At 45.1% G+C, this 24810-nt stretch overlaps 1 protein-coding gene across 46 annotated transcripts in view; it reads right to left on the reverse strand.

Annotated features, from left to right (window-relative positions):
- CELF5 (CUGBP Elav-like family member 5) overlaps window positions 1-24810 on the reverse strand; it is a 123905-nt gene that overhangs the window by 82297 nt on the left and 16798 nt on the right. For all 46 annotated transcript variants that reach the window (XM_066635348.1, XM_066635323.1, XM_066635318.1 and 43 more), the window contains exon 2: window positions 12854-12936. In XM_066635348.1, the coding sequence (XP_066491445.1) occupies window positions 12854-12936 (83 nt within the window). The remainder of the gene's footprint in view (window positions 1-12853; window positions 12937-24810) is intronic.

The raw sequence follows: 24810 nt of genomic DNA on the forward strand, positions 1-24810 counted from the left end.
TCTGTAGCCTGCCTGCAATACCCCCCCAAAATCGGCCCTACCCAGTGCCCAGTTCAAGTTAAGTTCTTTATTTAAACCAGCTCATTATTAGAACCCACCCAGCTTTACAAGTCTGAAAAAGAAAAACAATTCACCTTACCAGATGAAGTCTTTGTTTTATTCTTTTCATGGTGGGAGGGCTACATTCTGGAGCATTTGTTGAGTTTTACTTTATAAGAACATAAGAACAGCCGCACTGGATCAGGCCATAGGCCCATCTAGTCCAGCTTCCTGTATCTCACAGCGGCCCACCAAATGCCCCAGGGAGCACACCAGATAACAAGAGACCTCATCCTGGTGCCCTTGCATCTGGCATTCTGACATAACCCTTTTCTAAAATCAGGAGGTTGCGCATACACATCATGGCTTGTACCCCGTAATGGATTTTTCCTCCAGAAACTTGTCCAATCCCCTTTTAAAGGTGTCCAGGCCAGACGCCAGCACCACATCCTGTGGCAAGGAGTTCCACAGACTGACCACACGCTGAGTAAAGAAATATTTTCTTTTGTCTGTTCTAACTCTCCCAACACTCAATTTTAGTGGATGTCCCATGGTTCTGGTGTTATGTGAGAGTGTAAAGAGCATCTCCCTATCCACTCTGTCCATCCCCTGCATAATTTTGTATGTCTCAATCATGTCCCCCCTCAGGCATCTCTTTTCTAGGCTGAAGAGGCTCAAACGCCATAGCCTTTCCTCATAAGGAAGGTGCCCCAGCCCCGTAATCATTTTAGTCGCTCTCTTTTGCACCTTTCCCATTTCCACTATGCCTTTTTTGAAATGCGGCGACCAGAACTGGACACAATACTCCAGGTGTGGCCTTACCATAGATTTGTACAACGGCATTATAATATTAGCCGTTTTGTTCTCAATACCCTTCCTAATGATCCCAAGCATAGAATTGGCCTTCTTCACTGCCGCCGCACATTGGGTCGACACTTTCATCGACCTGTCCACCAGCACCCCAAGATCTCTCTCCTGATCTGTCACAGACAGCTCAGAACCCATCAGCCTATATGTGAAGTTTTGATTTTTTGCCCCAATGTACATGACTTTACACTTACTGACATTGAAGCGCATCTGCCATTTTGCTGCCCATTCTGCCAGTCTGGAGAGATCCTTCTGGAGCTCCTCACAATCACTTCTGGTCTTCACCACTCGGAAAAGTTTGGTGTCGTCTGCAAACTTTGCAACCTCACTGCTTAACCCTGTCTCCAGGTCATTTATGAAGAGCACCAGTCCCAGGACAGATCCTTGGGGCACACCACTTTTCACTTCTCTCCATTGTGAAAATTGCCCATTGACACCCACTCTCTGTTTCCTGGCCTTCAACCAGTTCTCAATCCATGAGAGGACCTGTCCTCTAATTCCTTGACTTTCATCAGATTGGGACCATTCTGGTGGCTTTGCATTCCTCTTTGCCTGACGTGACCATGAGCCAAGGTATATTTGCTTACTCGTGAGTGCACTGTTGGCAACCTTCAGTCTCGAAAGACTATGGTATCGCGCTCTGAAAGGTGGTTCTGGAACAACGTCTAGTGTGGCTGAAAAGGCCGATTAGGGAGTGACAATCCCTTCCACACTGGAAGCAAGTGCAGTCTGTCCCTGGTCTGTCTCCCTGGCTATGGGCCTTCCTTCTTTGCCTCTTTGCCTCAGACTGTTGGCCAAGGGTCTCTTCAAACTGGGAAAGGCCATGCTGCACAGCCTGCCTCCAAGCAGGCCGCTCAGAGGCCAGGGTTTCCCACTTGTTGAGGTCCACTCCTAAGGCCTTCAGATCCCTCTTGTAGATGTCCTTGTATCGCAGCTGTGGTCTACCTGTAGGGCGCTTTCCTTGCACGAGTTCTCCACAGAGGAGATCTTTTGGGATCCGGCCATCATCCATTCTCACGACATGACCGAGCCAACGCAGGCGTCTCTGTTTCAGCAGTGCATACATGCAAGGGATTCCAGCTCATTCCAGGACTGTGTTGTTTGGAACTTTGTCCTGCCAGGTGATGCCGAGGATGCGTCGGAGGCAGCGCATGTGGAAAGCGCTCAGTTTCCTCTCCTGTTGTGAGTGAAGAGTCCATGACTCACTGCAGTACAGAAGTGTACTCAGGATGCAAGCTCTGTTGACCTGGATCTTGGTATGTTCCGTCAGCTTCTTGTTGGACCAGACTCTCTTTGTGAGTCTGGAAAACATTGTAGTTGCTTTACCGAAGCGCTTGTTTAGCTCGGTATCGAGAGAAAGAGTGTCGGAGATCGTTGAGCCAAGGTACACAAAGTCAAGGACTACCTCCAGTTCATGCTCAGAGATTGTAATGCAGGGAGGTGAGTCCATATCCTGAACCATGACCTGTGTTTTCTTCAGGCTAATGGTCAGTCCAAAAACTTGGCAGGCCTTGCTAAAACGATCCATGAGCTGCTGGAGATCTTTGGCAGAGTGGGTAGTGACAGCTGCATCGTCGGGAAAGAGGAAGTCACACAGACATTTCAGCTGGACTTTGCTCTCAGTCTGGAGAGGTTGAACAGCTTTCCGTCTGATCTGGTCCGGAGATAGATGCCTTCTGTTGCAGTTCCAAAGGCATGCTTCAGCAGAACAGCAAAGAAAATTCCAAACAAGGTTGGTGCAAGAACACAGCCCTGCTTCATGCCGCTTTGGATGTCAAAGGGGTCTGATGTGGAGCCATCAAAGACAACAGTGCCCTTCATGTCCTTGTGGAAGGATCTGATGATGCTGAGGAGCCTGGGTGGACATCCAATCTTGGGGAGAATCTTGAAGAGGCCATCCCTGCCGACCAGGTCGAAGGCCTTCGTGAGATCTATGAAGGCTATAAAGAGTGGCTGTCGTTGTTCCCTGCATTTCTCCTGCAGTTGTCTAAGGGAGAATACCATATCAGTGGTGGACCTGTTGGCTCAGAATCCGCACTGTGATTCTGGATAAACGCTCTCTGCAAGTACCTGGAGCCTCTTTAGTGCAACTTGGGCAAACAACTTTCCTACAACGCTAAGGAGAGAGATGCCATGGTAGTTGTTGCAGTCACCCCTGTCGCCTTTGTTCTTGTACAGCGTGATGATGTTTGCATCCCTCATGTCTTGAGGTACTCCACCTTCTCTCCAGCAGAGAAAGAGGATTTCATGCAGCTCAGTGACGATGATCACGATTTACTCGTGAGTAAATGCAAATGTATAGCTTAGTTTCACTTTTCATAGGGCTCAATACATTTGTCAGCTTGGAAGGAGGGACTTCCTTCTCGAATGTTTTTGGGGGGCTACATTCATCGAATCGGGACCATTCTGCTGTCATTGGATTTCACTCAGCCTGCCCTTTCCAAGGACTAAGGTAAGTTTGCCTACTCATGAGTAAATGCATGAAAGTGCTCAGTTTCACTTTCCATAGGGCTCCATGTATTTTTGTTTTCTGGTTTTTTGGCCATAACTTTGGATAGAATAGAGATATTTCACTCTGGTTTGTTCATTGCATTCAGCTGTAAATTCTGCATTGAATGGTATATGACATGATTGTATTATCCTAAAAACCATGATTTTAGCAGTTTTTGTCACCAGGGCATGTCCCACCAGCTCTTTACTTCCTCTTCCTCTTCCCTGAATGCTGAGACTCATCTAGGGAGTGAGGGAAGGTGTGACATGCACAGGGAAGGTGTGACACGTGCACTCAGAGAGAGACCTGGGAAAGACTTCACTGCATGCACACACACACACGCAGGCACACAGATGCATGGACACACACACATAAAGTCCAGCCCAGTGGTGTAGCTAGCGAGAGGCGAGGGGCTGTCCGCCTTGGGTACCAGCCTGGGGGGGTGACACCACAAATAACCCAACATTGCTAACATCATGGAGGTTAGGAGTAACCCCATCAAGCTATATAACGTTGGATGTGGAATTTCCAGCAGAATGCAATGGAAAAAACCAGAGTGAAATATCTCTTTTCCATCAAAAGTTATGGACAAAAACTGAAAACAAAAAAATGCATGAAGCCCTATGGAAAGTGTAACCAAGCCATATCATGTGTTTACTCATGAGTAGGCGAACGTGCCTTAGTCTGTCAGAAAGGGTAGGCTGAGAAGAATCCAAGGACACCAGAATGGTTTCTATCCAATGAAAGCAGCCCACAAAAAACACCCAAGAAGGAAGTCCCTCCCTCCAAGCATATGAATGTATTGAGCCCTATGGAAAGTGAAGGTAAGCCACACAGTCGCATTTACTCGTGAGTAAGCAAACGTGCCTTGGCTCCTGGTCAAGTCAGGCAAAGGAGAATGCAAGGCTAGCTGCTTGGTCTCAATCTGATGAAAGTGGAGGTAAACAAAGGAAAACACCCCCCCCCCCCAAGAATAAAACAGAGGCTTGACCTGGTGAGGTCAATTTTTATTTGTTTTCAGACTTGCAAAGCCGGGTGGGTCTTGATAGTGATATGCTTGAAATATAAGAACTTACACTGAACTGGGCACTGGGGAGGGCTAAAAATCTCACTGATATTTCTGTATGTGGGGGTGTTATTTCAGGCAGACTACAGAGAAAATTCACTTGGTGAAACAGGGCTAGCTTCCCCTTATTTATTTATTTGTTTTTCCTTTAATTTAATTATTTATAATTATTTATTTTATTTTGCTTGATTATGTCACTTCCGGCCATGACATCACTTCCAGGGGTCCTGGACAGATTGTCAATCTAAAAAGTGGGTCCCAGTATCAAAAGTTTAAGAACCACTGCCTTAACTCAAAACAGGTCAATGAGACATGCTGGGGGGAGGGGGTGACACCCCAATGACCAAAATTCTGGAAATCATGGCTTTTAGGAATAATAGCATCATGTTATTATTTGATGCAGAATTTGATGCATCAAATTTGATGCAGAATTTCATCCATTACTTGTGGGGATATATATATATATATAAATTTTTTATTATTTTCCAAAATAAAAACAAACAACAAATATAAACAAACACAAACTCAATACACAACACAAACAAACAAACAAACACAGCAACACACCATTGGAGGCAAGCAATCATATATCAATATATCTAATCAATCAATACATATCTTCTAATCTTGTTCCTCTTCTAGTTTAGCCTCTTAATATCATTTATCTATCATATCATATCTTGTATAATATATCATGTATACAATATATCCATCTAAATGCCCTATCTTATATATCTACAACTTCATTTTCAACCAAGCTGTTGGTTTATGCTATTGCTCCAAAATCTATGTAAGCCTATCCATTTCCGCCACATTCATTATTTTCTCTATTAATTCATCTTTCATTGGAATTTTAATATCTTTCCAGTATCTAACATATAAAATCCTTGCAGCAGTTAATATCGTATTAACTAAATACACATCATTTTCTTTATAATATCTAAGGTAATATTAAGCAAAATTAACTCTGGTTTCAGTGATATCGTAAATCCAACAATCTCTTGTATTGGATTCCTTACCATTTTCCAATATACTTGCATTTTTTTTTTTACATGTCCACCGCATATGATAAAATGTCCCTTCTACACATTTACACTTCCAACAATTTTTGTATATGTTCTGATTCATTTTTACCAGTTTTACTGGTGTCATGTACCATCTATAAAACATTTTATATACATTTTCTTTAAAATTTGTTGCTCTAATAAATTTTATATTTCCAAATCTGTTCCCATTGTTCTGATGTAATATTATGACCTATCCATATTTATCTTTTACAATTGAAGGAAGACTTTCTTTTGTTTTTGTGGTGAATTTAAGCCATTTATGTTGACAGAGTAAATACTTCATCCTCCCTTAACTATCATGTTTCTTTTTACTATTCACCTTCTCTTTTTGTCTTCTTCTTGTTGCTATTGGTGAATGCCTCCTTGCCCCTCTAGTTTCTTCCTTTTCTGATTCCCCAGTTATCTCTGAATCAACTGATTTATTTTCTTCCAGCTCCACTTCTACAATTTCTAGTTCTTTTCTTCTCAGTTCCTCTTCCTCAGTTTCTTCATTTCTCATCTCATCTTTCATCACTGTACTCAAAAAAATTTCTGCTTTCATTGTTGAATTTATATTATATCTCTGTGACTGGAATTGAAAAAACATACCTTCTGGGAGAAACCATCTATATGGTATTAGCTTTCCTCTTAAGCATTTTGCTAGCTCTTCATATTCTTTTCTCTTCTTTCTCACTCTCCATGGGACATGTCTCAGAATTTTCACTTTGCTACCCTCCACCATCCATTCCTTTTCCTGTGAGATCTTCAATATTTTATCTCTGTAAAAAGTTCTGATGAATTTCACATGGATTTCTCTTGGTAGTTCATGTTTTCTTAGATAAAAAGTGCTCACTCTTCTCACTGAATCCAGATCCATGAGTATCTCCTCTGTTGGTGTGTCAATCCACTCTGATATTAAATCACCAATCAGAAGTCATGTATCTTCCCCTTTCTGTTCTGGTACTTTTTGTATTCTCACCACTCGAGCTGCACCCTCCATCTGAATTTCCATTAAAGTTGCCTCTCCATCATATTGGTTCTCTTCTATCTCCAGTATTCTAGATTGATCTTTTGTTGTCTTTTCTTCTAATTTTCTAATCTTTTGTGTATCCTCATCTGCTTGGCCTTTAACAGCTTTCAGTTGCACACTGAGATCATTTAGTTGTGTAGTTAAAACATCCAGACTAGCTTGAACTTTCAGAAATTGATTTGTGTGCATCGCCACTAATTTTTCTATATTGTCTTTTATTGTCTGCTTCCAATCTTTCCCTTTTGGTTCCCCTTGAGTTAGTTTTCCCAAGCTTGACTCCAGGGTGGGAGAGCTCCTAACTTTCACTCCTTTTCCTGGGATCATTTTTCTTCCTTCTTATGTCTTCTTTCCTGTAATACTCAAATATCTGTTATCACATATATCACTATCAGTTACCCTTATATCACATCACATCATCAAGAAATCAACTGTTCACCCATAAAAACCAACACAAGGAAATTTTAAGTCAAATAAACCTTTGCCTTGCAATATTCTTAACGCCACTAGATGTCCTCAGTGTATCGTCCTCCTTACTTCACTTGTCAAGTCCTGTTCTTGTCCTTGCAATGTCTTTTTAACTCCACTAGATGTCCCCGATGTTCTATTCTTCTTATTCTGTTGTTTTGATTCAATTGCTTACATTTGTTGCCATATCAACCACATTCCAAGAGATAGTGAGAGGAATTCAAAATAATAAACCACATTTGCAAAACAAAGAAATGCAGATCTCCAGCCCTCTGCAAGATCTCCACAGGAAAATGAAACCCAGAATTCCAAAGCAGAGTTTATATTCCAAAATGATTAATTTGTAATCCAACGAGTTTTAGATTTGTAAAGTTAGGCTTATGCTCTCATATTTCCATAACAAGCTCTGCAAATCTCCTCCAAAGCTTCTTCTCACACAAGCAAACAAGTGAAGCCTCCCCCCTCTTTCCTCTTCCCAGAGGGGGAAAATCTGCCCCTCCTTCTTCTTCCCTCAGGCAAAAGCTTAATCAGGTAGTCAATTAATCAATCAATGCCAGATACACACTGCAGAATAACACTCACTTAGTTCTTCCACCATCTTTCCCTGCTTGGGGCCTTCAGCTTAGTTTCAAGATGAATCCTCACCAACATGGCTGGGTTCCCTTGGAGAAAGCCCCTGGTTGGACGCTTCTTCTCTGAAACCATACACCATATGTAGGATCGAATCTCTCCTGATCACAGATCCTTGGATCTCCTCAGACCCATGGTTTTTTGGGAGGAAACAGCATGCTTTCCCAAGAGCTTTCAAGAGCTCAGAAAAACACAGCCATTCAGTTGTCTCTGGCCCTGCCCCCTCATGGGGATATATTCACTGCATTTATTTTCTGGCCATTACTATTATTCATTTCATGTCATGACTATTACTATCTCTTAGTTTCACCTACCTCACAGGGTTGTTGTGAGGACAAAATAAGGTGAGGAACCATGTACACTACCCTGAGCTACTTAGAGGACGGGTGGTATTAAAATGTGAATGAATTAATTATTAATATAATTAATAATAATTAATTAATAAGTAAATAATTATGTCGTGTAGGGTGAAAAAAATTTATGGGCCGCAGGTGTCAAATGACCTAGTTACACCACTGGTCCAACCAAAGGCAAAGCTAGTTTCCCCTGCGGCCAGAAGCAGCAAGGGGGAAGGCCGACAGGAGCCAAGGGGCATCCGGTTCGGGACTCCTCATCCCTATGGGATGAGGATGGGGAGGTTAGAGAACAACAAGACAAAGGCAGGGTAGGAGAAGAAATTGGGAAAGGTAGGGTGATGGGATGTGATAGATGGTTTGGCACAATGAGAGGATGCGGGGACAAAGGAGCGAATAAGCAGCCCATCCTGGGGCATTCCGTGTATAAATGCTTTTATGCGAATGCCCGAAGTCTACGAGCAAAGGTGGGAGAACTGGAATGTCTGGTGACAAGGGAAAATATTGACATAGTGGGCATAACGGAAACCTGGTGGAATGCGGAGAATCAGTGGGATACCGCAATCCCGGGCTATAAACTCTACAGGAGGGACAGGCAGGGGCGTGTTGGAGGTGGGGTGGCCCTTTATGTTAAGGAAGGGATAGAATCCAGCACAGTAGAGATTGAAGGTGGGTCCGACTCCACCGTAGAATCTCTGTGGGTTAAATTACCAGGCTTGTGCAGCAATGTAATACTGGGGGCGTGCTATCGTCCTCCAGACCAGAAATCTGATGGGGACCTTGAAATGAGGAAACAGATCAGGGAGGTGACAAGGAGGGACAGGGTTGTAATCATGGGGGACTTCAATTATCCTCATATTGACTGGGTCAATTTGTGTTCTGGTCACGATAAGGAAACCGGATTTCTTGACATGCTAAATGACTGTGGCTTAGATCAGCTAGTCAAGGAGCCCACCAGAGGACAGGTGACTCTGGATTTAATTTTGTGCGGTACGCAGGACCTGGTTAGAGATGTAAACGTTACTGAGCCATTGGGGAACAGTGATCATGCTGCGATCCGTTTTGACGTGCACGTTGGGGGAAGAATACCAGGCAAATCTCTAACAAAAACCCTTGACTTCCGACGGGCGGACTTCCCTCAAATGAGGAGGCTGGTTAGGAGGAGGTTGAAAGGGAGGGTAAAAAGAGTCCAGTCTCTCCAGAGTGCATGGAGGCTGCTTAAAACAACAGTAATAGAGGCCCAGCAGAGGTGTATACCGCAAAGAAAGAAGGGTTCCACTAAATCCAGGAGAGTGCCCGCATGGCTAACCAGCCAAGTTAGAGAGGCTGTGAAGGGCAAGGAAGCTTCCTTCCGTAAATGGAAGTCTTGCCCTAATGAAGAGAATAAAAAGGAACATAAACTGTGGCAAAAGAAATGTAAGAAGGTGATAGGGGAGGCCAAGCGAGACTATGAGGAACGCATGGCCAGCAACATTAAGGGGAATAATAAAAGCTTCTTCAAATATGTTAGAAGCAGGAAACCCGCCAGAGAAGCGGTTGGCCCTCTGGATGGTGAGGGAGGGAAAGGGGAGGTAAAAGGAGACTTAGAGATGGCAGAGAAATTAAATGAGTTCTTTGCATCTGTCTTCACGGCAGAAGACCTCGGGCAGATACCGCTGCCCGAACGGCCCATCCTGACTGAGGAGTTAAGTCAGATAGAGGTTAAAAGAGAAGATGTTTCAGACCTCATTGATAAATTAAAGATCAATAAGTCACCGGGCCCTGATGGCATACACCCAAGGGTTATTAAGGAATTGAAGAATGAAGTTGCAGATCTCTTGACTAAGGTATGCAACTTGTCCCTCAAAACAGCCACGGTACCAGAAGATTGGAGGATAGCAAATGTCACGCCTATTTTTAAAAAGGGAAAGAGGGGGGACCCGGGAAACTATAGGCCGGTCAGCCTAACATCCATACCGGGTAAGATGGTGGAATGCCTCATCAAAGATAGGATCTCAAAACACATAGACGAACAGGCCTTGCTGAGGGAGAGTCAGCATGGCTTCTGTAAGGGTAAGTCTTGCCTCACGAACCTTATAGAATTCTTTGAAAAGGTCAACAGGCATGTGGATGCGGGAGAACCCGTGGACATTATATATCTGGACTTTCAGAAGGCGTTTGACATGGTCCCTCACCAAAGGCTATTGAAAAAACTCCACAGTCAGGGAATTAGAGGACAGGTCCTCTCGTGGATTGAGAACTGGTTGGAGGCCAGGAAGCAGAGAGTGGGTGTCAATGGGCAATTTTCACAATGGAGAGAGGTGAAAAGCGGTGTGCCCCAAGGATCTGTCCTGGGACCGGTGCTTTTCAACCTCTTCATAAATGACCTGGAGACAGGGTTGAGCAGTGAAGTGGCTAAGTTTGCAGACGACACCAAACTTTTCCGAGTGGTAAAGACCAGAAGTGATTGTGAGGAGCTCCAGAAGGATCTCTCCAGACTGGCAGAATGGGCAGCAAAATGGCAGATGCGCTTCAATGTCAGTAAGTGTAAAGTCATGCACATTGGGGCAAAAAATCAAAACTTTAGATATAGGCTGATGGGTTCTGAGCTGTCTGTGACAGATCAGGAGAGAGATCTTGGGGTGGTGGTGGACAGGTCGATGAAAGTGTCGACCCAATGTGCGGCGGCAGTGAAGAAGGCCAATTCTATGCTTGGGATCATTAGGAAGGGTATTGAGAACAAAACGGCTAATATTATAATGCCGTTGTACAAATCTATGGTAAGGCCACACCTGGAGTATTGTGTCCAGTTCTGGTCGCCGCATCTCAAAAAAGACATAGTGGAAATGGAGAAGGTGCAAAAGAGAGCGACTAAGCTGATTACGGGGCTGGGGCACCTTCCTTATGAGGAAAGGCTACGGCGTTTGGGCCTCTTCAGCCTAGAAAAGAGACGCTTGAGGGGGGACATGATTGAGACATACAAAATTATGCAGGGGATGGACAGAGTGGATAGGGAGATGCTCTTTACACTCTCACATAATACCAGAACCAGGGGACATCCACTAAAATTGAGTGTTGGGCGGGTTAGGACAGACAAAAGAAAATATTTCTTTACTCAGCGCGTGGTCAGTCTGTGGAACTCCTTGCCACAGGATGTGGTGCTGGCGTCTAGCCTAGACGCCTTTAAAAGTGGATTGGACGAGTTTCTGGAGGAAAAATCCATTATGGGGTACAAGCCATGATGTGTATGCGCAACCTCCTGATTTTAGGAATGGGTTAAGTCAGAATGCCAGATGTAGGGGAGAGCACCAGGACGAGGTCTCTTGTTATCTGGTGTGCTCCCTGGGGCATTTGGTGGGCCGCTGTGAGATACAGGAAGCTGGACTAGATGGGCCTATGGCCTGATCCAGTGGGGCTGTTCTTATGTTCTTATGTTAAGGAAGTGATGGCTTAATAGGGAAGGTTCTTCCTTAGGCAGAAATCCCTAAGTTCCTAACTACTGAGTTTTGCAAAGCTAGTTTGCAAAGGGGATGAAGCAGGTGCAGAGAGGATAATATCTTTCATGAAGATAGTCAAGAAAGCATACTCATCACCAAATGATCCCAATTCTTTCAAGAACAGCAGCTCAGGTTCTCACTGTGTTCTGTCTCTCCCATCTCACATTGTTCTAGACCCTGGTTTACAGATTGCATCAGATATCTATGAATGGCAGTCCAATTCTAAATAAATTCTCTCCACCACTGCAGCTACATCACTGGAGAGTGTGCTGCATCCTGCAGGGGGGAGAAGTCCCAGAAGTCTCCTCTGGATAAGGAACATTTGTTGCTTTGCCCTGAGGAAAGCTGCCATGGCCCAAATAGGTCTACTTGGACTGTACCAGTCATTTTGCTGGTGCAGGTCCAAGTAGACCTGGAAGGGGGATAAGTAGAGGTGGGAGTTTTTAGTTTTTTGGTTTTATTTTTTCACAGTGTGAGACCTCCCTGCAGGGGGAGGGGAGGGGCCTGACCCACCCAGCCTTTCTAAGGGGGACCCCCTGGTGGAGGTCTCAGAGTAGTTCACCAGAAGAAAGGGGGGTGTCACCCAGTTCCCCCTCTTTGGGTTGGCAGCATTTGTCAGAGTCAGGAGCAGGGGTTGCTGTCAGTAGATCCTCCTGCCTGCTCTCCCAACTGCCTTGTCATCCCTGGCCTCCAGGTTTATGTAGGGCAGGCCCCTCCCCTTTGGCCCCTCCCCTTCCCTCACAGGGATGGTACAAAAAGGGTGTGTCTCTGAGACTGCCCTGCCCTGCCCTGGGATTACCACAACTCCTTCCCTTCCTCTCCCTCCCACCTCCTCTCACCTGTTATTGATATATAACATTCATATTATTTGTCTTCGTATTATTCATACATACCAAGATTTTCACAATTTTGGTAACCAGTGTCAAGCAAGCTCAGCTTGTTGCTACCCTAAAGTGTGTTGCCCGGTGTGACTGCTACCCCCTGCATCCCCTTAACTATGCCACTGAATTCACATATGCCTTTGTGAGGTTCTTGGATGAAGAGCAATAGTAATTCCTATGGCAAAATAAAGCCTATAGAAGAAAAAAGCTAAAAGTGTTGTCAGCACCTTAGTCACAATAAAAGACTTGGAAAAACACCTGAACATCTTAGGTGTAAATGAAATCACAACATACCAGCCGCAGAAAGCAGCCTTATTTGGAATAGCACACATATTTGCGAATATCCCAGGTCCTTGGGAAGAACCCGAAATTCAACGGGTCAAATCCAGCCACCAACAATAAAAACATCTACGTATTTGTCCCCTCGTCACTTCACACACACGCATGCTCATAATTTGATCTGCCTTGTGAAATAGGAAATCCTGTGTCTCCCAGGAACTAAGACTTACCCCAGGGAGTGTCTTCTGTTCATGCAGAGCTGTTTGAGCTTTTATGGCAGAATCTCTGGCGCAGTAAGTCAGAAAAGCACACCCTACAAAAGAGACAGAACACACTGACTCAAATGCATGCTTATGGGTTTCCTGGAGGTATCTGGCTGACTACTGTTGGAAACAGGAAGCAGGGCTGGATCAACTTTTAGTCTGCCTGATTAAGCAAGCCAATTTCTTTCAACCCTAGATGAGTCTACCATCTCCTATTCACTATGGCTAAATGGAACCCATGTTTAGAATCAATACATCACCAGACACTGAGGGCTCAGGACAAAGAACAGGTGAGGATTGTTGCTTTCACATCCAGCATCTGGGTGGCCATGGTGAGAGCAGGATGCTGGACTACATTGAACCAATCTAGCAGGCTTTTCTTATGTTATTTGTTCAGAATTTATTTCATCTCCTGCAGTTCCACTATGCACTCTCTCTCTCCTACCACCAAAATTGTCTCTCATCTCTATTCATATTCTGCAAATACTGTATTCACAGCAAAATATTGGGGAGTTCAAGGGGTCAGCCTTGTCATATGGGCCCTCTGGTGTACAGTACTTCACAAAGCATAGCCCTGATACCACCCAAATACACAGAGAAGGGGGAAAGGAGGTACCTTGTTTAAAGGGGAGACCACAGATTTAAGGGGATTATAAGAATGTTTTTTTGAGGGCCAGCTCATCAACAATCCCTGATCCACTGTTGCTCCTCACTGCCTTTAGTTAACTCAGCCACTTCAGCTGCAGAAAGGGGTTAGAAGCAACATGTAATGTTCTCTCACCTGACCTCTCCCTCTGTGTATCAGGGAGGATTTGGTCCACTAGGAGGGGGGGCACTAAAGGTAGCATGATATGTGCCTCCCCAAACCATTAAATGGCCCTGTCTATGAAATAGCACCTGCCACAAAAGGCAAGGATGTCCAAAGAGACTTAGAGAAGGAATAGTAATTGCATGGCCACGAGTTCCTCATCATGTCTCATCATGAAGCGGAAAATAAATTAAATCCCCCCATTGTTTGTACCCAGTGTCTGGTCATCAGAGATATAATGCCTCTGAAAATGGAGGATTCATTCTTTGCATTCCCAAATGTATGAATAGGGATTAAGCTGAATGAAGCCAACTGAGTCAGACCACTGTTGGTCCATCTAGATCAGTATTGTCTACTCCAGGGGTGCCCAAACCCCGGCCACTTGCGGCCCTAGAGGATTCCCAATCTGGCCCTCAGGGAGCCCCCAGTCTCCAATGAGCCTCTGGCCCTCCAGAGACTTGCTGGAGCCCACACTGATCTGATGCAACTGCTTTCAGCATGACGGCCAACTGTTCGACCTCTCACATGAGCTGCTTGCTTTTTCACATGCTTGCTTTTTCACATCTGTGATGTAGTAGTGGCAGCAAAGACTGGCCTTGCTTTGTGCAAGGACTTTTATAGGCCTTGAGCTATTGCAAGACCTTCATTCATTCATATGTTCCATCTCTAATATATTCATTTATGTAAATTTATTCAAATTTGAAATTTAAATTAATTCTTTTTTCCCCCGGCCCCCGATACAGTGTCAGAGAGATGAAATGGCCCTCCTGCCAAAAACTTTGGACACCCCTGGTCTACTCTACAGCAAGCAGCTGCTCAGGGTTTCAGAGAAGGTGCTGCCCAGCTCTCCCTGGTGGTGCCAGAGACTGTGTCTAGGGGTTTTAGCTTGTGGACTACTAACCTAGGATCCTTTCCTGACAGGTGAATAAATGTCTATTTCCAAACTCAGTGGGCTGAGATTTGGAGCTCATACTTGGAATTAGTCACCAGAGGGGGGACATGATTGAAACATACAAAATCATGCAGGGGATCAATAGAGTGGATAGAGGGATGCTCTTTTCCCTCTTGTACAACACCAGAAAAAGAGGACAAAGGGAGGTGGTAGCAAGTATCTTGTGCATGCTCCCTGAGGCATCTGGTGGGCTGCTATGAGATACAGGAGACTGGACTAGATGGACCCTGGGCCTGATCCAGTGGGGCACTTCATATGTTCTTCTGTAATGCATGGTCAACAACCTAATCCACCATAAACAGAAGTCATGCTCAAACCTGCTCACACTTCCTGTGCATAGTCATCCATTTAATCTTCATACCACAGAGGCTCCCATGGCACTCTGGTATAAATTTTTAATTCTAATTAATAGGCACCCAGGGCAACTGCACATTGAACCAATTGGTTAATCATTTTGACTGTTAAGTGATTTCAACTGCAACCGCATGGAGAGCAGGGGAAATGCACGTGCGTGCATGCAGGCATTCATTTTCTCACTCCCATGTTTATTTCTAGCTTTCTGTAAATCTAAATACACACCACCTCTGGAAGCAAACTTTTTTAAAATATGCATTCAAAATCCAGTGATTCCTTCTGGTTTCCAAGAAAGGACAAGTCAGATATGGCTCAAACTGAGAACATTGGTCCAGGCAGCTCTGCACTGAATAGCAGCATTTCAGGTAGAAAAGGGTCTTTCCCAAACCTACCTGGATTTACTGGGATGAACCCTGGGATTGAACCTTGGATGCAAAGCAAGTGCACTATCCCTAAATCATAGAATCATAGTTGGAAGGAGCCTAATAGGTCATCTACTCCAACCCCCTCCCTTAGGCAGGAAATTCTCTTAGACTAGAGCATCTCCAATAGGTGCTTGTCAAGCCTCTGCTTGAATATCTCTAGTGAGGGAGAGTCCACCACCTCTCTCGGCAATCTGTTCCACTGCCAAACCGCCCTAACCATCAGGAATTTTTTCCTGATGTCTAATCAAAATCTCCTCTCATGGTTTGTACCCTTTGGTTCTAGTTCTACTTTCAGAGACAGCTGAGAATAAATTATTCCCTTCTTCCATATGACAGCCCTTTAGGTATTTGAAGAGAGCCATCATATCCCCCCTCAGCCTTCTCTTCTCCAGGCTGAACATGTCAAGTTGCCTCAACCTTTCCTTGTAAAGCTTGTCCTCCAGCCCCCTGATAATCCTCATCACTCTCCTCTGAACCTGCTCCAGTTTGGCTGCATATTTCTTAAAGTGGGGTACCCAGAACAGGACAGAATACTCCAGGTGAGGTCTAACCAGTGCAGAATAAACTGGAACCACAACTTCTCATGACTTGGAAGCTACAGTTCTGTTAATGCAGGCTAAAATTGCATTTGCCTTCTTTGCAGTCACATCACACTGCTGACTCATGTTCATCCTGTGATCCACCGCAACTCCAAGATCCTGCTCACATGTAGTGCTGCCAAGCCATATATCCCATTTTATACCTGCATCTTTGGTTGTTTTTGCCCAAGTGCAGAACTTTGCATTTATCCCTGTTGAACTTCATCTTATTCATTTCAGCCAGTATTCCATTTTGTCTAGGTCTTCCTGAAGGCTTCTACTGTCTTCTATTGTGTTTTCTACTCCTCCCAGTTTGGTGTCATCTGCAAATTTGATGAGGCTCCCTTGTATCCCCTCATCCAGGTCACTGAGGAAGATATTAAAGAGAACCAGGCCCAAAACAGAGCCTTGGGGTACCCCACTCAAAACCACCCTCCAGGTTGACGTGAAGTCATTGACAAACATCCTCTGCGTATGGCCATCCAACCAGTTGCGAATTCATCTAACAATTGTATCATTGAACCCATATTTTACCAACTTACTGACTAGGGACCATGTCAAATGCTTTACTGAACTCGAGATATATTACATCTACTGCATTCCCACAGACCAGTAAGCAAGTAACCTGATCAAAAAAGGAGATGAGATTTGTCTGGCAAGATTTATGTTTGACAAATCCATGTTGGGTTGTATTGATCACTGAGTTGTCATCTAGGTGTGTGCAAACTGTGTGTTTTATTATCTGTTCTAATATCTCCCCTGGTATTGAAGTCAGCCTGACAGGTCTGTAATTTCCCAGATCTTCTTTTCCTCCCTTTTTAAGGATTGGGACTACGTTAGCCCGCTTCCAGTCTACAGGCACCTCTCCCGTCCTCCAGGATTTTTCAAAGAAAATTGACAGAGGCTCTGCAAGTACATCCACAAGTTCATTTAGTACTCTAGGATGCAGTTAATCTGGTCCAAATGACTTGAATACATTTAGGTTAAGTAAGTGGTTTTTAACTAGTTCCCTGTCAATTCTAAACTGTAGTCCTGTGCTGTCCAGGTTTTCATTACCTCTTGATGCAATTGCCTCTTGATGCAATTTCATTACCTCTTGATGCAAGCATATCCCCCCATAAGCCAAGGACCCAGCACCCACATTTGCATAATCTTCCTTCTGAGAGAAGATGGACGCAAAGTAGGAGTTGAGAAGCTCTACCTTCTCTTGGTTTCCAGACAGTAATTGACTATCCTTGTCCAGAAGCAATCTCATTTCTCTTCCTCTTTCTTTGGGCATACCTAAAAAAAAAACCTTCTTGTTATTCTTGACATCCCTGGCCAGACTTAGCTTGTACTGGGCTTTAGCATTCCTGACCCTCACCCTGCAAGACTGGGCTACCTGACTGTACTCCTCCCTGGTGATCAATCCCATCTTCCATTTCCTATACATGTCTTTTAAAATCTTCAACTCACTGCTAAATTGCTTGTTGAGCCATCCAGGTTTTTTGAGGTGTCTTCCCCTTTCCTTTTTCATAGAAATTGTTTCTGCCTGAGCTTGTAGAAGCTGCTTCTTAAAGAGCTCCCACCCATCTTGAGCCCCTTTTCCCATTAGTTGATCAACCCATGGGATTCCACCTATCAGCTCTCTGAGCTTGTTAAAATCAGCCTTCTGAAATTCAGTGCACAGGTTTCACTGTTCACATGTTCCTTTTGTTTCCCATAAACGTGAGAAAGCTAGCAGCTCATGATCACTTTCTCCTAGGGTTCCAACTACTTTGACCTCTTCAACCAATTCCTCCTTATTGGTTAAGATCAGGTCTAGGATGGCCCCTCCACTCATTCCTTCCTCCACTTTCTGTAAGAGGAAGTTATCCTCCACGCACAACAGGAATTTATTGGAGCTGACATCCTTGACTGAATTAGTCTCCCAACAGATGTCCAGATAGTTAAAGTCCCCCATTACAACTACCTCATGTTTCCTTGCAATGTCTGCCAGTTGTTTCAAGAAAACATCGTCCACTTCCTCCCCCTGGCCTGGTGGTCTATTATAGACACCCACCAAATTGTTGCGCTTGTTGCTTTCCCCCTAACATTCACCCAGACACTCTCCACAGGGGTACCTGGATCGTTTTGTTGGACTTCTGAGCAGATGTATACATTTTTGGCATATGATACCACTCCACCTCCCCTTTTACCACATCTGTTCTTCCTGAGCAACTGATAGCCTTCCATCAACAAATGACAGCTCCTCCATTTGCCAGGGCACTCAAAACAGGCACTGGTCCTGCACCCATCGCAACACCCTACTCCTTTGAACAGACCACTGAAAAAAGTCAGAAAAAGAGATGTTTTGGGGGTAGTATGACTCACCTTTTCAAGGCAAGGGAGTCTGCTGGTTACTCACATGCATATCCCATCCATCTTCAAAGTACCCTGGGAGGCAGACATGAGAGATCCCCTTTTATCCTTACTACAGGAATAACCCTATGAGGTAGACCTAACTGAGAAAGGGTGGCTGGTTCAAGATCTCCTGGTTAGCTTCAGTGGCTGAACTTGGATCTGAACTTGGTTCTCCCCACTCCTACTGCAGCAGACCAACCCCTGTTCAGTGGCATCACTAGGTTTTGCATCACCTGGTGCGGGAGGCCAGCGCATCTTCCCCATGATGGACCTCCTTCTGTGCAGTGGGCGGGGCAATGCCCCTGAGGAGTGGGCATAGTTATGCATCATAGCCCCGCCTCCTCATCATTGGCCTGCCTCATCATTGTGCACGCGCATGACGCAAGATGCAACTAGCTGAGTTTGGAAGGGCTCACAGGCATCTCCAAACTCGGCTGCAGGTGCCTATAGTGTCGTGCGCACGCGCATGGCGCTAGATGTAACTGCAGCCAAGTTTGGAAGGGCTTGTAGGCACCTCCGAACTCGGCTGTAGGTGCCTCTAGCATCATGTGCATGCGTGAGGCTCGCACATGCACACAACACTAGATGTAACTAGCCAAGTTCGGACGGGCTCGCAGGCACCCCCAAACTCAGCTGCAGGTGCCTCTAGCATTGCGCACACGCACGACGCTAGATGTAACTGCAGCTGAGTTCGGAAGGGCAGGAACTCGGCTGCAGGTTTGACGCTGTGGTGTCGTGCGCTTGATAAGCACACAGGGGGCGGGGGCGCGTGGTGCATCACCCCCCCACAGCGCATCATCTGCTGTGGCCCGCAAGCTCCTAGCAACACCACTGCCCCTCACATTCCAACATATATTTCTGTACCTTTCAGCACAGCTCAGATGAAAAAAGGACACTTGTGCATCATCCTGATTCTTATTACTGTACAAGGATCACTGCCTGTGCATCATCCCCCTTGCTGACTGCTATATTCATTTCTGTAATAGCCCGTCCTCCACTGATTGAAAAGCTAAGGGGTGTGTGTGTGTGTGTGTAGTGGTTAAAGATAGACAAAAATAATGTAATTGCCCTATATCATATTACCCATAGTTCAGAAGAGACCTCAGCAGCTGCAAAATGTGAAATTTGCTCTGCATGGCAGCTTAGCATTCATGTGCAGCTAGGGGAACAGGAGACAAGATGTGCCCGCTGACATTTCCATAATGAAATACAACTTTTAGAGATTCTGGGGAGGGAGCTGATCCCTAGAAAATGGCACTAACAACTCACACCTTTACAAAATTTTTAACAAGGCATTCCCAAAACAGAAAAATGGACAAAATCAGATCAGTGGTTTATCAGGGATGTGAGCCAGAAGATGGGGATGGTCACTGGTTAATTGGGTCAGCTGGAGCATATGTTATATAACACCATTAACAATGAAAACTCACCCCCCCATGTGAGTTCTCTTTAAACACTCCCCTGCTGTCCCATCCCATCTGTAAACAAGGTGGGAGGGGGTGGGATGGACTGCGTGAGAGCGGGGACAGAAGCGGCAAAGGGTCACGCGTGGTAGCTGCGAGGTTTACCAGGACAACCCAATCCTTTGCAGCTGTACTCAGAAGTAGTCCCATTTGCACTGGACATTCAATGAGGTTTCTTCCTCCCAAGTAATAACAGAGTCCCCCAGTAGCGTAGCTAGAGTGGGGTGCAAAGCAGTACGTTTTGCAGGGAGCCTCACCTCAGCTTGCAAAATAATCCATTTTGCTCATAGCCTCACCACAGGTGTGCAGTGCCGGAGCAGCAGGTGAGGCAGAACTGTTCTGTCACTGTCTGTGGAAAAACACTGCAACTGCCCTGCCTGCTTACACCTGAGTGTAAGTGAAGTGGAAGAAGGTGGGGCAGCTGTGGTGCTTTTCCACAGACAGTGATAGGACAGTTCTGCCTCACCTGCTGCTCCCACACTGCACATCCCTGCTCTGAAGGGTAGGGGGCCACTTGCTCACCTGTGGTGAGGTTCCATGCAACAACCTAGTGTTTGGCAAGCTGAAGTGAGATTCCCTGCAATACTCAGTGTTTTGCACCCCCTCCCGCTATGCTACTGCAGCACACAGGAGCTAGCCAAGCGGTTGGAAAGCATGATCACTACAAATCACCTCCTCCTCCTGCCCTTCCTCATCCAAAGAAAAAATCAGACTACTAATCCTTCATCCAATGATCATTAGTTGGGCAAGAGAGCCTATTCCCACCTCCCCCCTCCTGCTAGATGCAAAAGCAAAACACTAACTCTTCCCTGTCTCCTGGCTGGAGCTTCCCTGCTGCTCGTCCAGTCTGAATGATGGCCCCACGAGTTTTTTCAGGCAGCAAAAAACACGTGCAGACACAAGACAGACTCCAGTGCACATGCATGGGGAATCAGTGCATATTCAAGTGGCCTCAGACTCAGTACCAGAATCATCAGTGCAGGTGACTTGAGTGTAAATGACAGCCCAATCCTATCCACACTTTCCTGGGAGTAAGTCCCACTGACTCTAATGGGACTTACTTCTGAGTAGACATGGATAGGATTGGGCTCTGAGTCAACAAAAACGTGTTTTTGGTGACTCAAACTGGAGTAACCTGATTTGAGTTCCTATTCCTAGTAGTATGTATATATTAAACTAACTTCTGAATACTATCCCTCACCATTGGCACTGATGCAGCCATGGTGGCAGAGCACATGCTGCATCCAATGATGGTGATGATGGGGGGAAATCAAACAGCCAGCAGGAAGTAAGGACATAAAAACATAGGAAAAGCCCCACTGGATCTAGTCTAGTCTAGTTTCCTGTATCTCACAATGGTCCACCAAATGCTTCAAGGAGCACACAAGATAGCAAGATACAACCTGCATCCTGGTGCCCTTCCCTGCATCTGGCATTCTGAGGTAGACCACCTCTAAAATCAGGAGGTTGCACATACCCATCATGGCTTGTAGCCTGTGATGGACTTTTCCTCCAGAAATTTGTCCAATCCTCTCTTAAAACATCTAGGTGAGATGCCATCACCACGTCCTGTGGCAAGGAGTACCACAGACTAACTACACACTGAGTAAATAAATAGTTTCTTTTGTCTGTCCTAACTCTCCCAACACACAATTTTAGTGGATGTCCCCTGGTTCTGGTGTTATGTGAGAGGGAAAAGAGCATTCTCTATCCATTTCCTGCATTATTTTGTATGTCTCAATCATGTCTCCCCTCAGTCTCCTCTTTTCTAGACTGAAGAGCCCAAACACTGTAGTCTTTCCTCCTAAGGGAGGTAACCCAACCCAGTAATCATTTTGGTTTCTCTCTTCGGCACTTTTTCCATTTCCACTCTTTTTTGAGATGTGGTGTCCAGAACTGGATGGAATACTTCAGGTGTGGCATCAATTTGTACAATGGCATTGTAATATCAATCATTGTATTGTCAATACCTTTTCCAATAATTCCAAGCATAGAATTAGCCTGCTTCACCGCCGCCGCACACTGGGTTGTCACCTTCATCGAGCTGTCCACCACCACCCCAAGATCTCTCTCCTGATCTGTCACAGACAGCTCAGAACTCATTAGTCTATATGTAATTTTTGATTCTTTGCCCCAATGTGCATTACTTTATATTCATTTACGTTGAAATGCATCTGCCATTTTGCTGCCCATTCTTCCAGTTTGGAGAGATCCTTCTGGAGCTCTTCACAATCTCTGTTGGTCTTGGAAAGGTTTGGTGTTGTCCGCAAATTTGGCCACCTTGCTGCTCAACAGGTTGAAAGCACTGATCCCAGGACAGATCCTTGGGGCACACCGCTTTTCACCTCTCTCCATTGTGAAAATTGCCCATTGACACCCACTCTCTGTTTCCTGGTCTTCAACCAGTTCTCAATCTATGAGAGGACCTGCCCTCTAATTCCCTGACTGTGGAGTTTTCTCAGTAGCCTTTGGTGAGGGACCGTGTCAAACGTCTTCTTAAAGTTTAGATATATAATGTCCATGGGTTCTCCCGCATCCACATGCCTGTTGGCCTTTTCAAAGAATTCTAAAAGGTTCATGAGGCAAGACTTACCCTTACAGAAGCCATGCTGATTCTCCCTCAGCAAGGCTTCTTCGTCTATGTGTTTTGAGATTCTATCTTTGATGAGGCATTCCACCATCTTACCTGGAACAGAAACACTATAGTTTCCTGGGTCCCCTCCCCTTTTTAAAGATTGTAATGACATTTGCTATACTCCAGTCCTCTGGAACCATGGTTGTTTTAAGGGACAAGTTGCATATTTTAGTTAAGAGATTGGCTACTTCATTCCTTAGTTCCTTAGTTCCTCTTGAGTGGATGCCATCAGGGCCCTGTGACTTATTGATCTTTAATTTGTCAGTTAGGTCTGAAATGTCTTCTTTAAAACTTCTATTTCAGTGGTTCTCAAACTGATTGGTCGTGACCCACTGGTTCATGTAAAGGTTCCCCTATCCCTTTAAGGGGCAGGGGAAGGGGAGAGGGCAAAGAGGAAGTGCTTTGCATACGATTCTGTATCAATGTTCCAAGCATCAGGGAGCCCTTAGGAGGGCTGCATGGGACTCCTCGCACCTCCTGGAGTCTCCAGCAGTCCGCAGTGAGTGAATGTAAGTGAATGTGAATGTAAGTGTGAGTGAATGTAAGTGGAAAGCAACTCCCTTGTCCCCCCTTAGTGACGCGATCCTGGGAACTGCATCGCTGCATTAGCCCCTCCCCTGCAAAAACTTACTTAGGGGGTAAATCTCGCTAAAAGTTTGAGAACCACTGCTCTATTTCACTTACTGAAGACACTCACCTATAAGTCAATCTCACAGGGCAAGTAAGCCAAAATGCATGAAATTTTCTATGACCCTTGGATAAGTCAGGGGTTAAACTTTGGGGGGTGTCTGACTATAGTTTTGACTGATTTTACTTGAGGCCAGATTCTGAAAAATAACCTACCAGTAATTGTTTCCTAAGAACTGTACAGACTCCAATGTATTAAAAAATTTAGTAGAAAATCCTAAGATACATTTTTATTCCTTAACTTTCTTAATTCTGGTCTTCACAACCTTTTTGTAAACACTACCAGAGTAAGTGCCTGTAAACAACATACCAGTAGAACCATTAATCAAATCCTTCTTTACGGAGCCTGGTGTGCTAAGCCAGAAGCTCAACATGTAACATACATCTTATCACACATAACTGGGAGAGTGCAATTCAGTTCACAGCGGAGAGACAAGCAACAAGGAATGACTGTGAGCAAGTGCAGCTGCACATAGTTGCAACACTGTCTACGCAGAAGCAGACCCATTGCTGTCCATGAGTGTTATGCTGAAGTGATGGTGCACTGAATCAGGCTTTGTTGCAGATGGAAAGAAGGATGACATATTTTAAAAGTCAGACCCCCTAAACTGAGGAGGGCACAACATTCTTTGAAAACGACTTGCCAGGAATATTTTGAGGCAGCAGCAAAAAGAAAAAAGGAGGCATTTTACCTTCTTCTCCAAGCTGGAAGGGAGTTGAAGGGGCTCAAGGGAGTTGTGAGGAGGCTCTGTGAGGAGTAAATGCTGCACTTCCATAACGCAACCCTCATACAGACTACAATTCCCATAAGCACGTTCACTTCTCTTCGTATTTGGAGAAGCTAAAATGTCTGCCCAGCATTGCTAGTAAAATTTTCCTCCCCCCCCCCACTGTGTCCTGCTTCTCAGCCCAGTCCCACCCCTTCACTTCACCAGACAGCTGCTCAGCTTCCCAGAAGCTCCCAGAGGCTTCTGCTGTACTAACTGTATTGACACAGGTTTTCAGGCTCAAATTTTAGGCATAATTTTTTTGACTTACAGGTGAGTATATACAGTAATTCCTTAGTCAGGAGGGGCTGTTCAAGCAGCGGTATCTGTCCGAGGTCTTCTGCTGTGACAACAGATGCAAAGACCTCATTGAATTTCTCTGCCAACTCCAAGTCTCCTTGGAGACTCCCTCCCTCCCATCTCCTCCCTCCCTCCCTCTCTCACCTCACTGTCCAGCAGGCCAACTGCTTCTCTGGCAGGTTTCCTGCTTCTAACCTATTTGAAGAAGCTTTTATTGTTCCCCTGGATATTGCTGGCCATGCATTCCTCAAAGTCAGAGGTGTCAAACATAAGGCCCGAGGGCTGGATGCGGCCCCTGGAAGCTTTTTATTCAGCCCTCAGGCTCTCTGCTGCTGAGCAGTGCTGAGGTGTTACTGCTGAAACAGCAGCCCACATGAAAATTGGGCTTTCCCATATCTTGGGAATAGGATCAAGATTTGCATATTTTCTCTCCTGCCATTTGCAGTTAATAAGCTTCTATATGATAACAAGGTGCTGATTTCTGGCCATCAGCTGCTTAATGATGTCACTTTCTGCTTAATGACGTCACTTCCAGCCCTCAGCAGGCACCCCGAATGCTAACTTTGGCCCTCT

This window comes from Tiliqua scincoides, chromosome 8, assembly GCF_035046505.1.
Source record: "Tiliqua scincoides isolate rTilSci1 chromosome 8, rTilSci1.hap2, whole genome shotgun sequence".
In the NCBI taxonomy this organism is placed as follows: Eukaryota; Metazoa; Chordata; class Lepidosauria; order Squamata; family Scincidae; genus Tiliqua; species Tiliqua scincoides.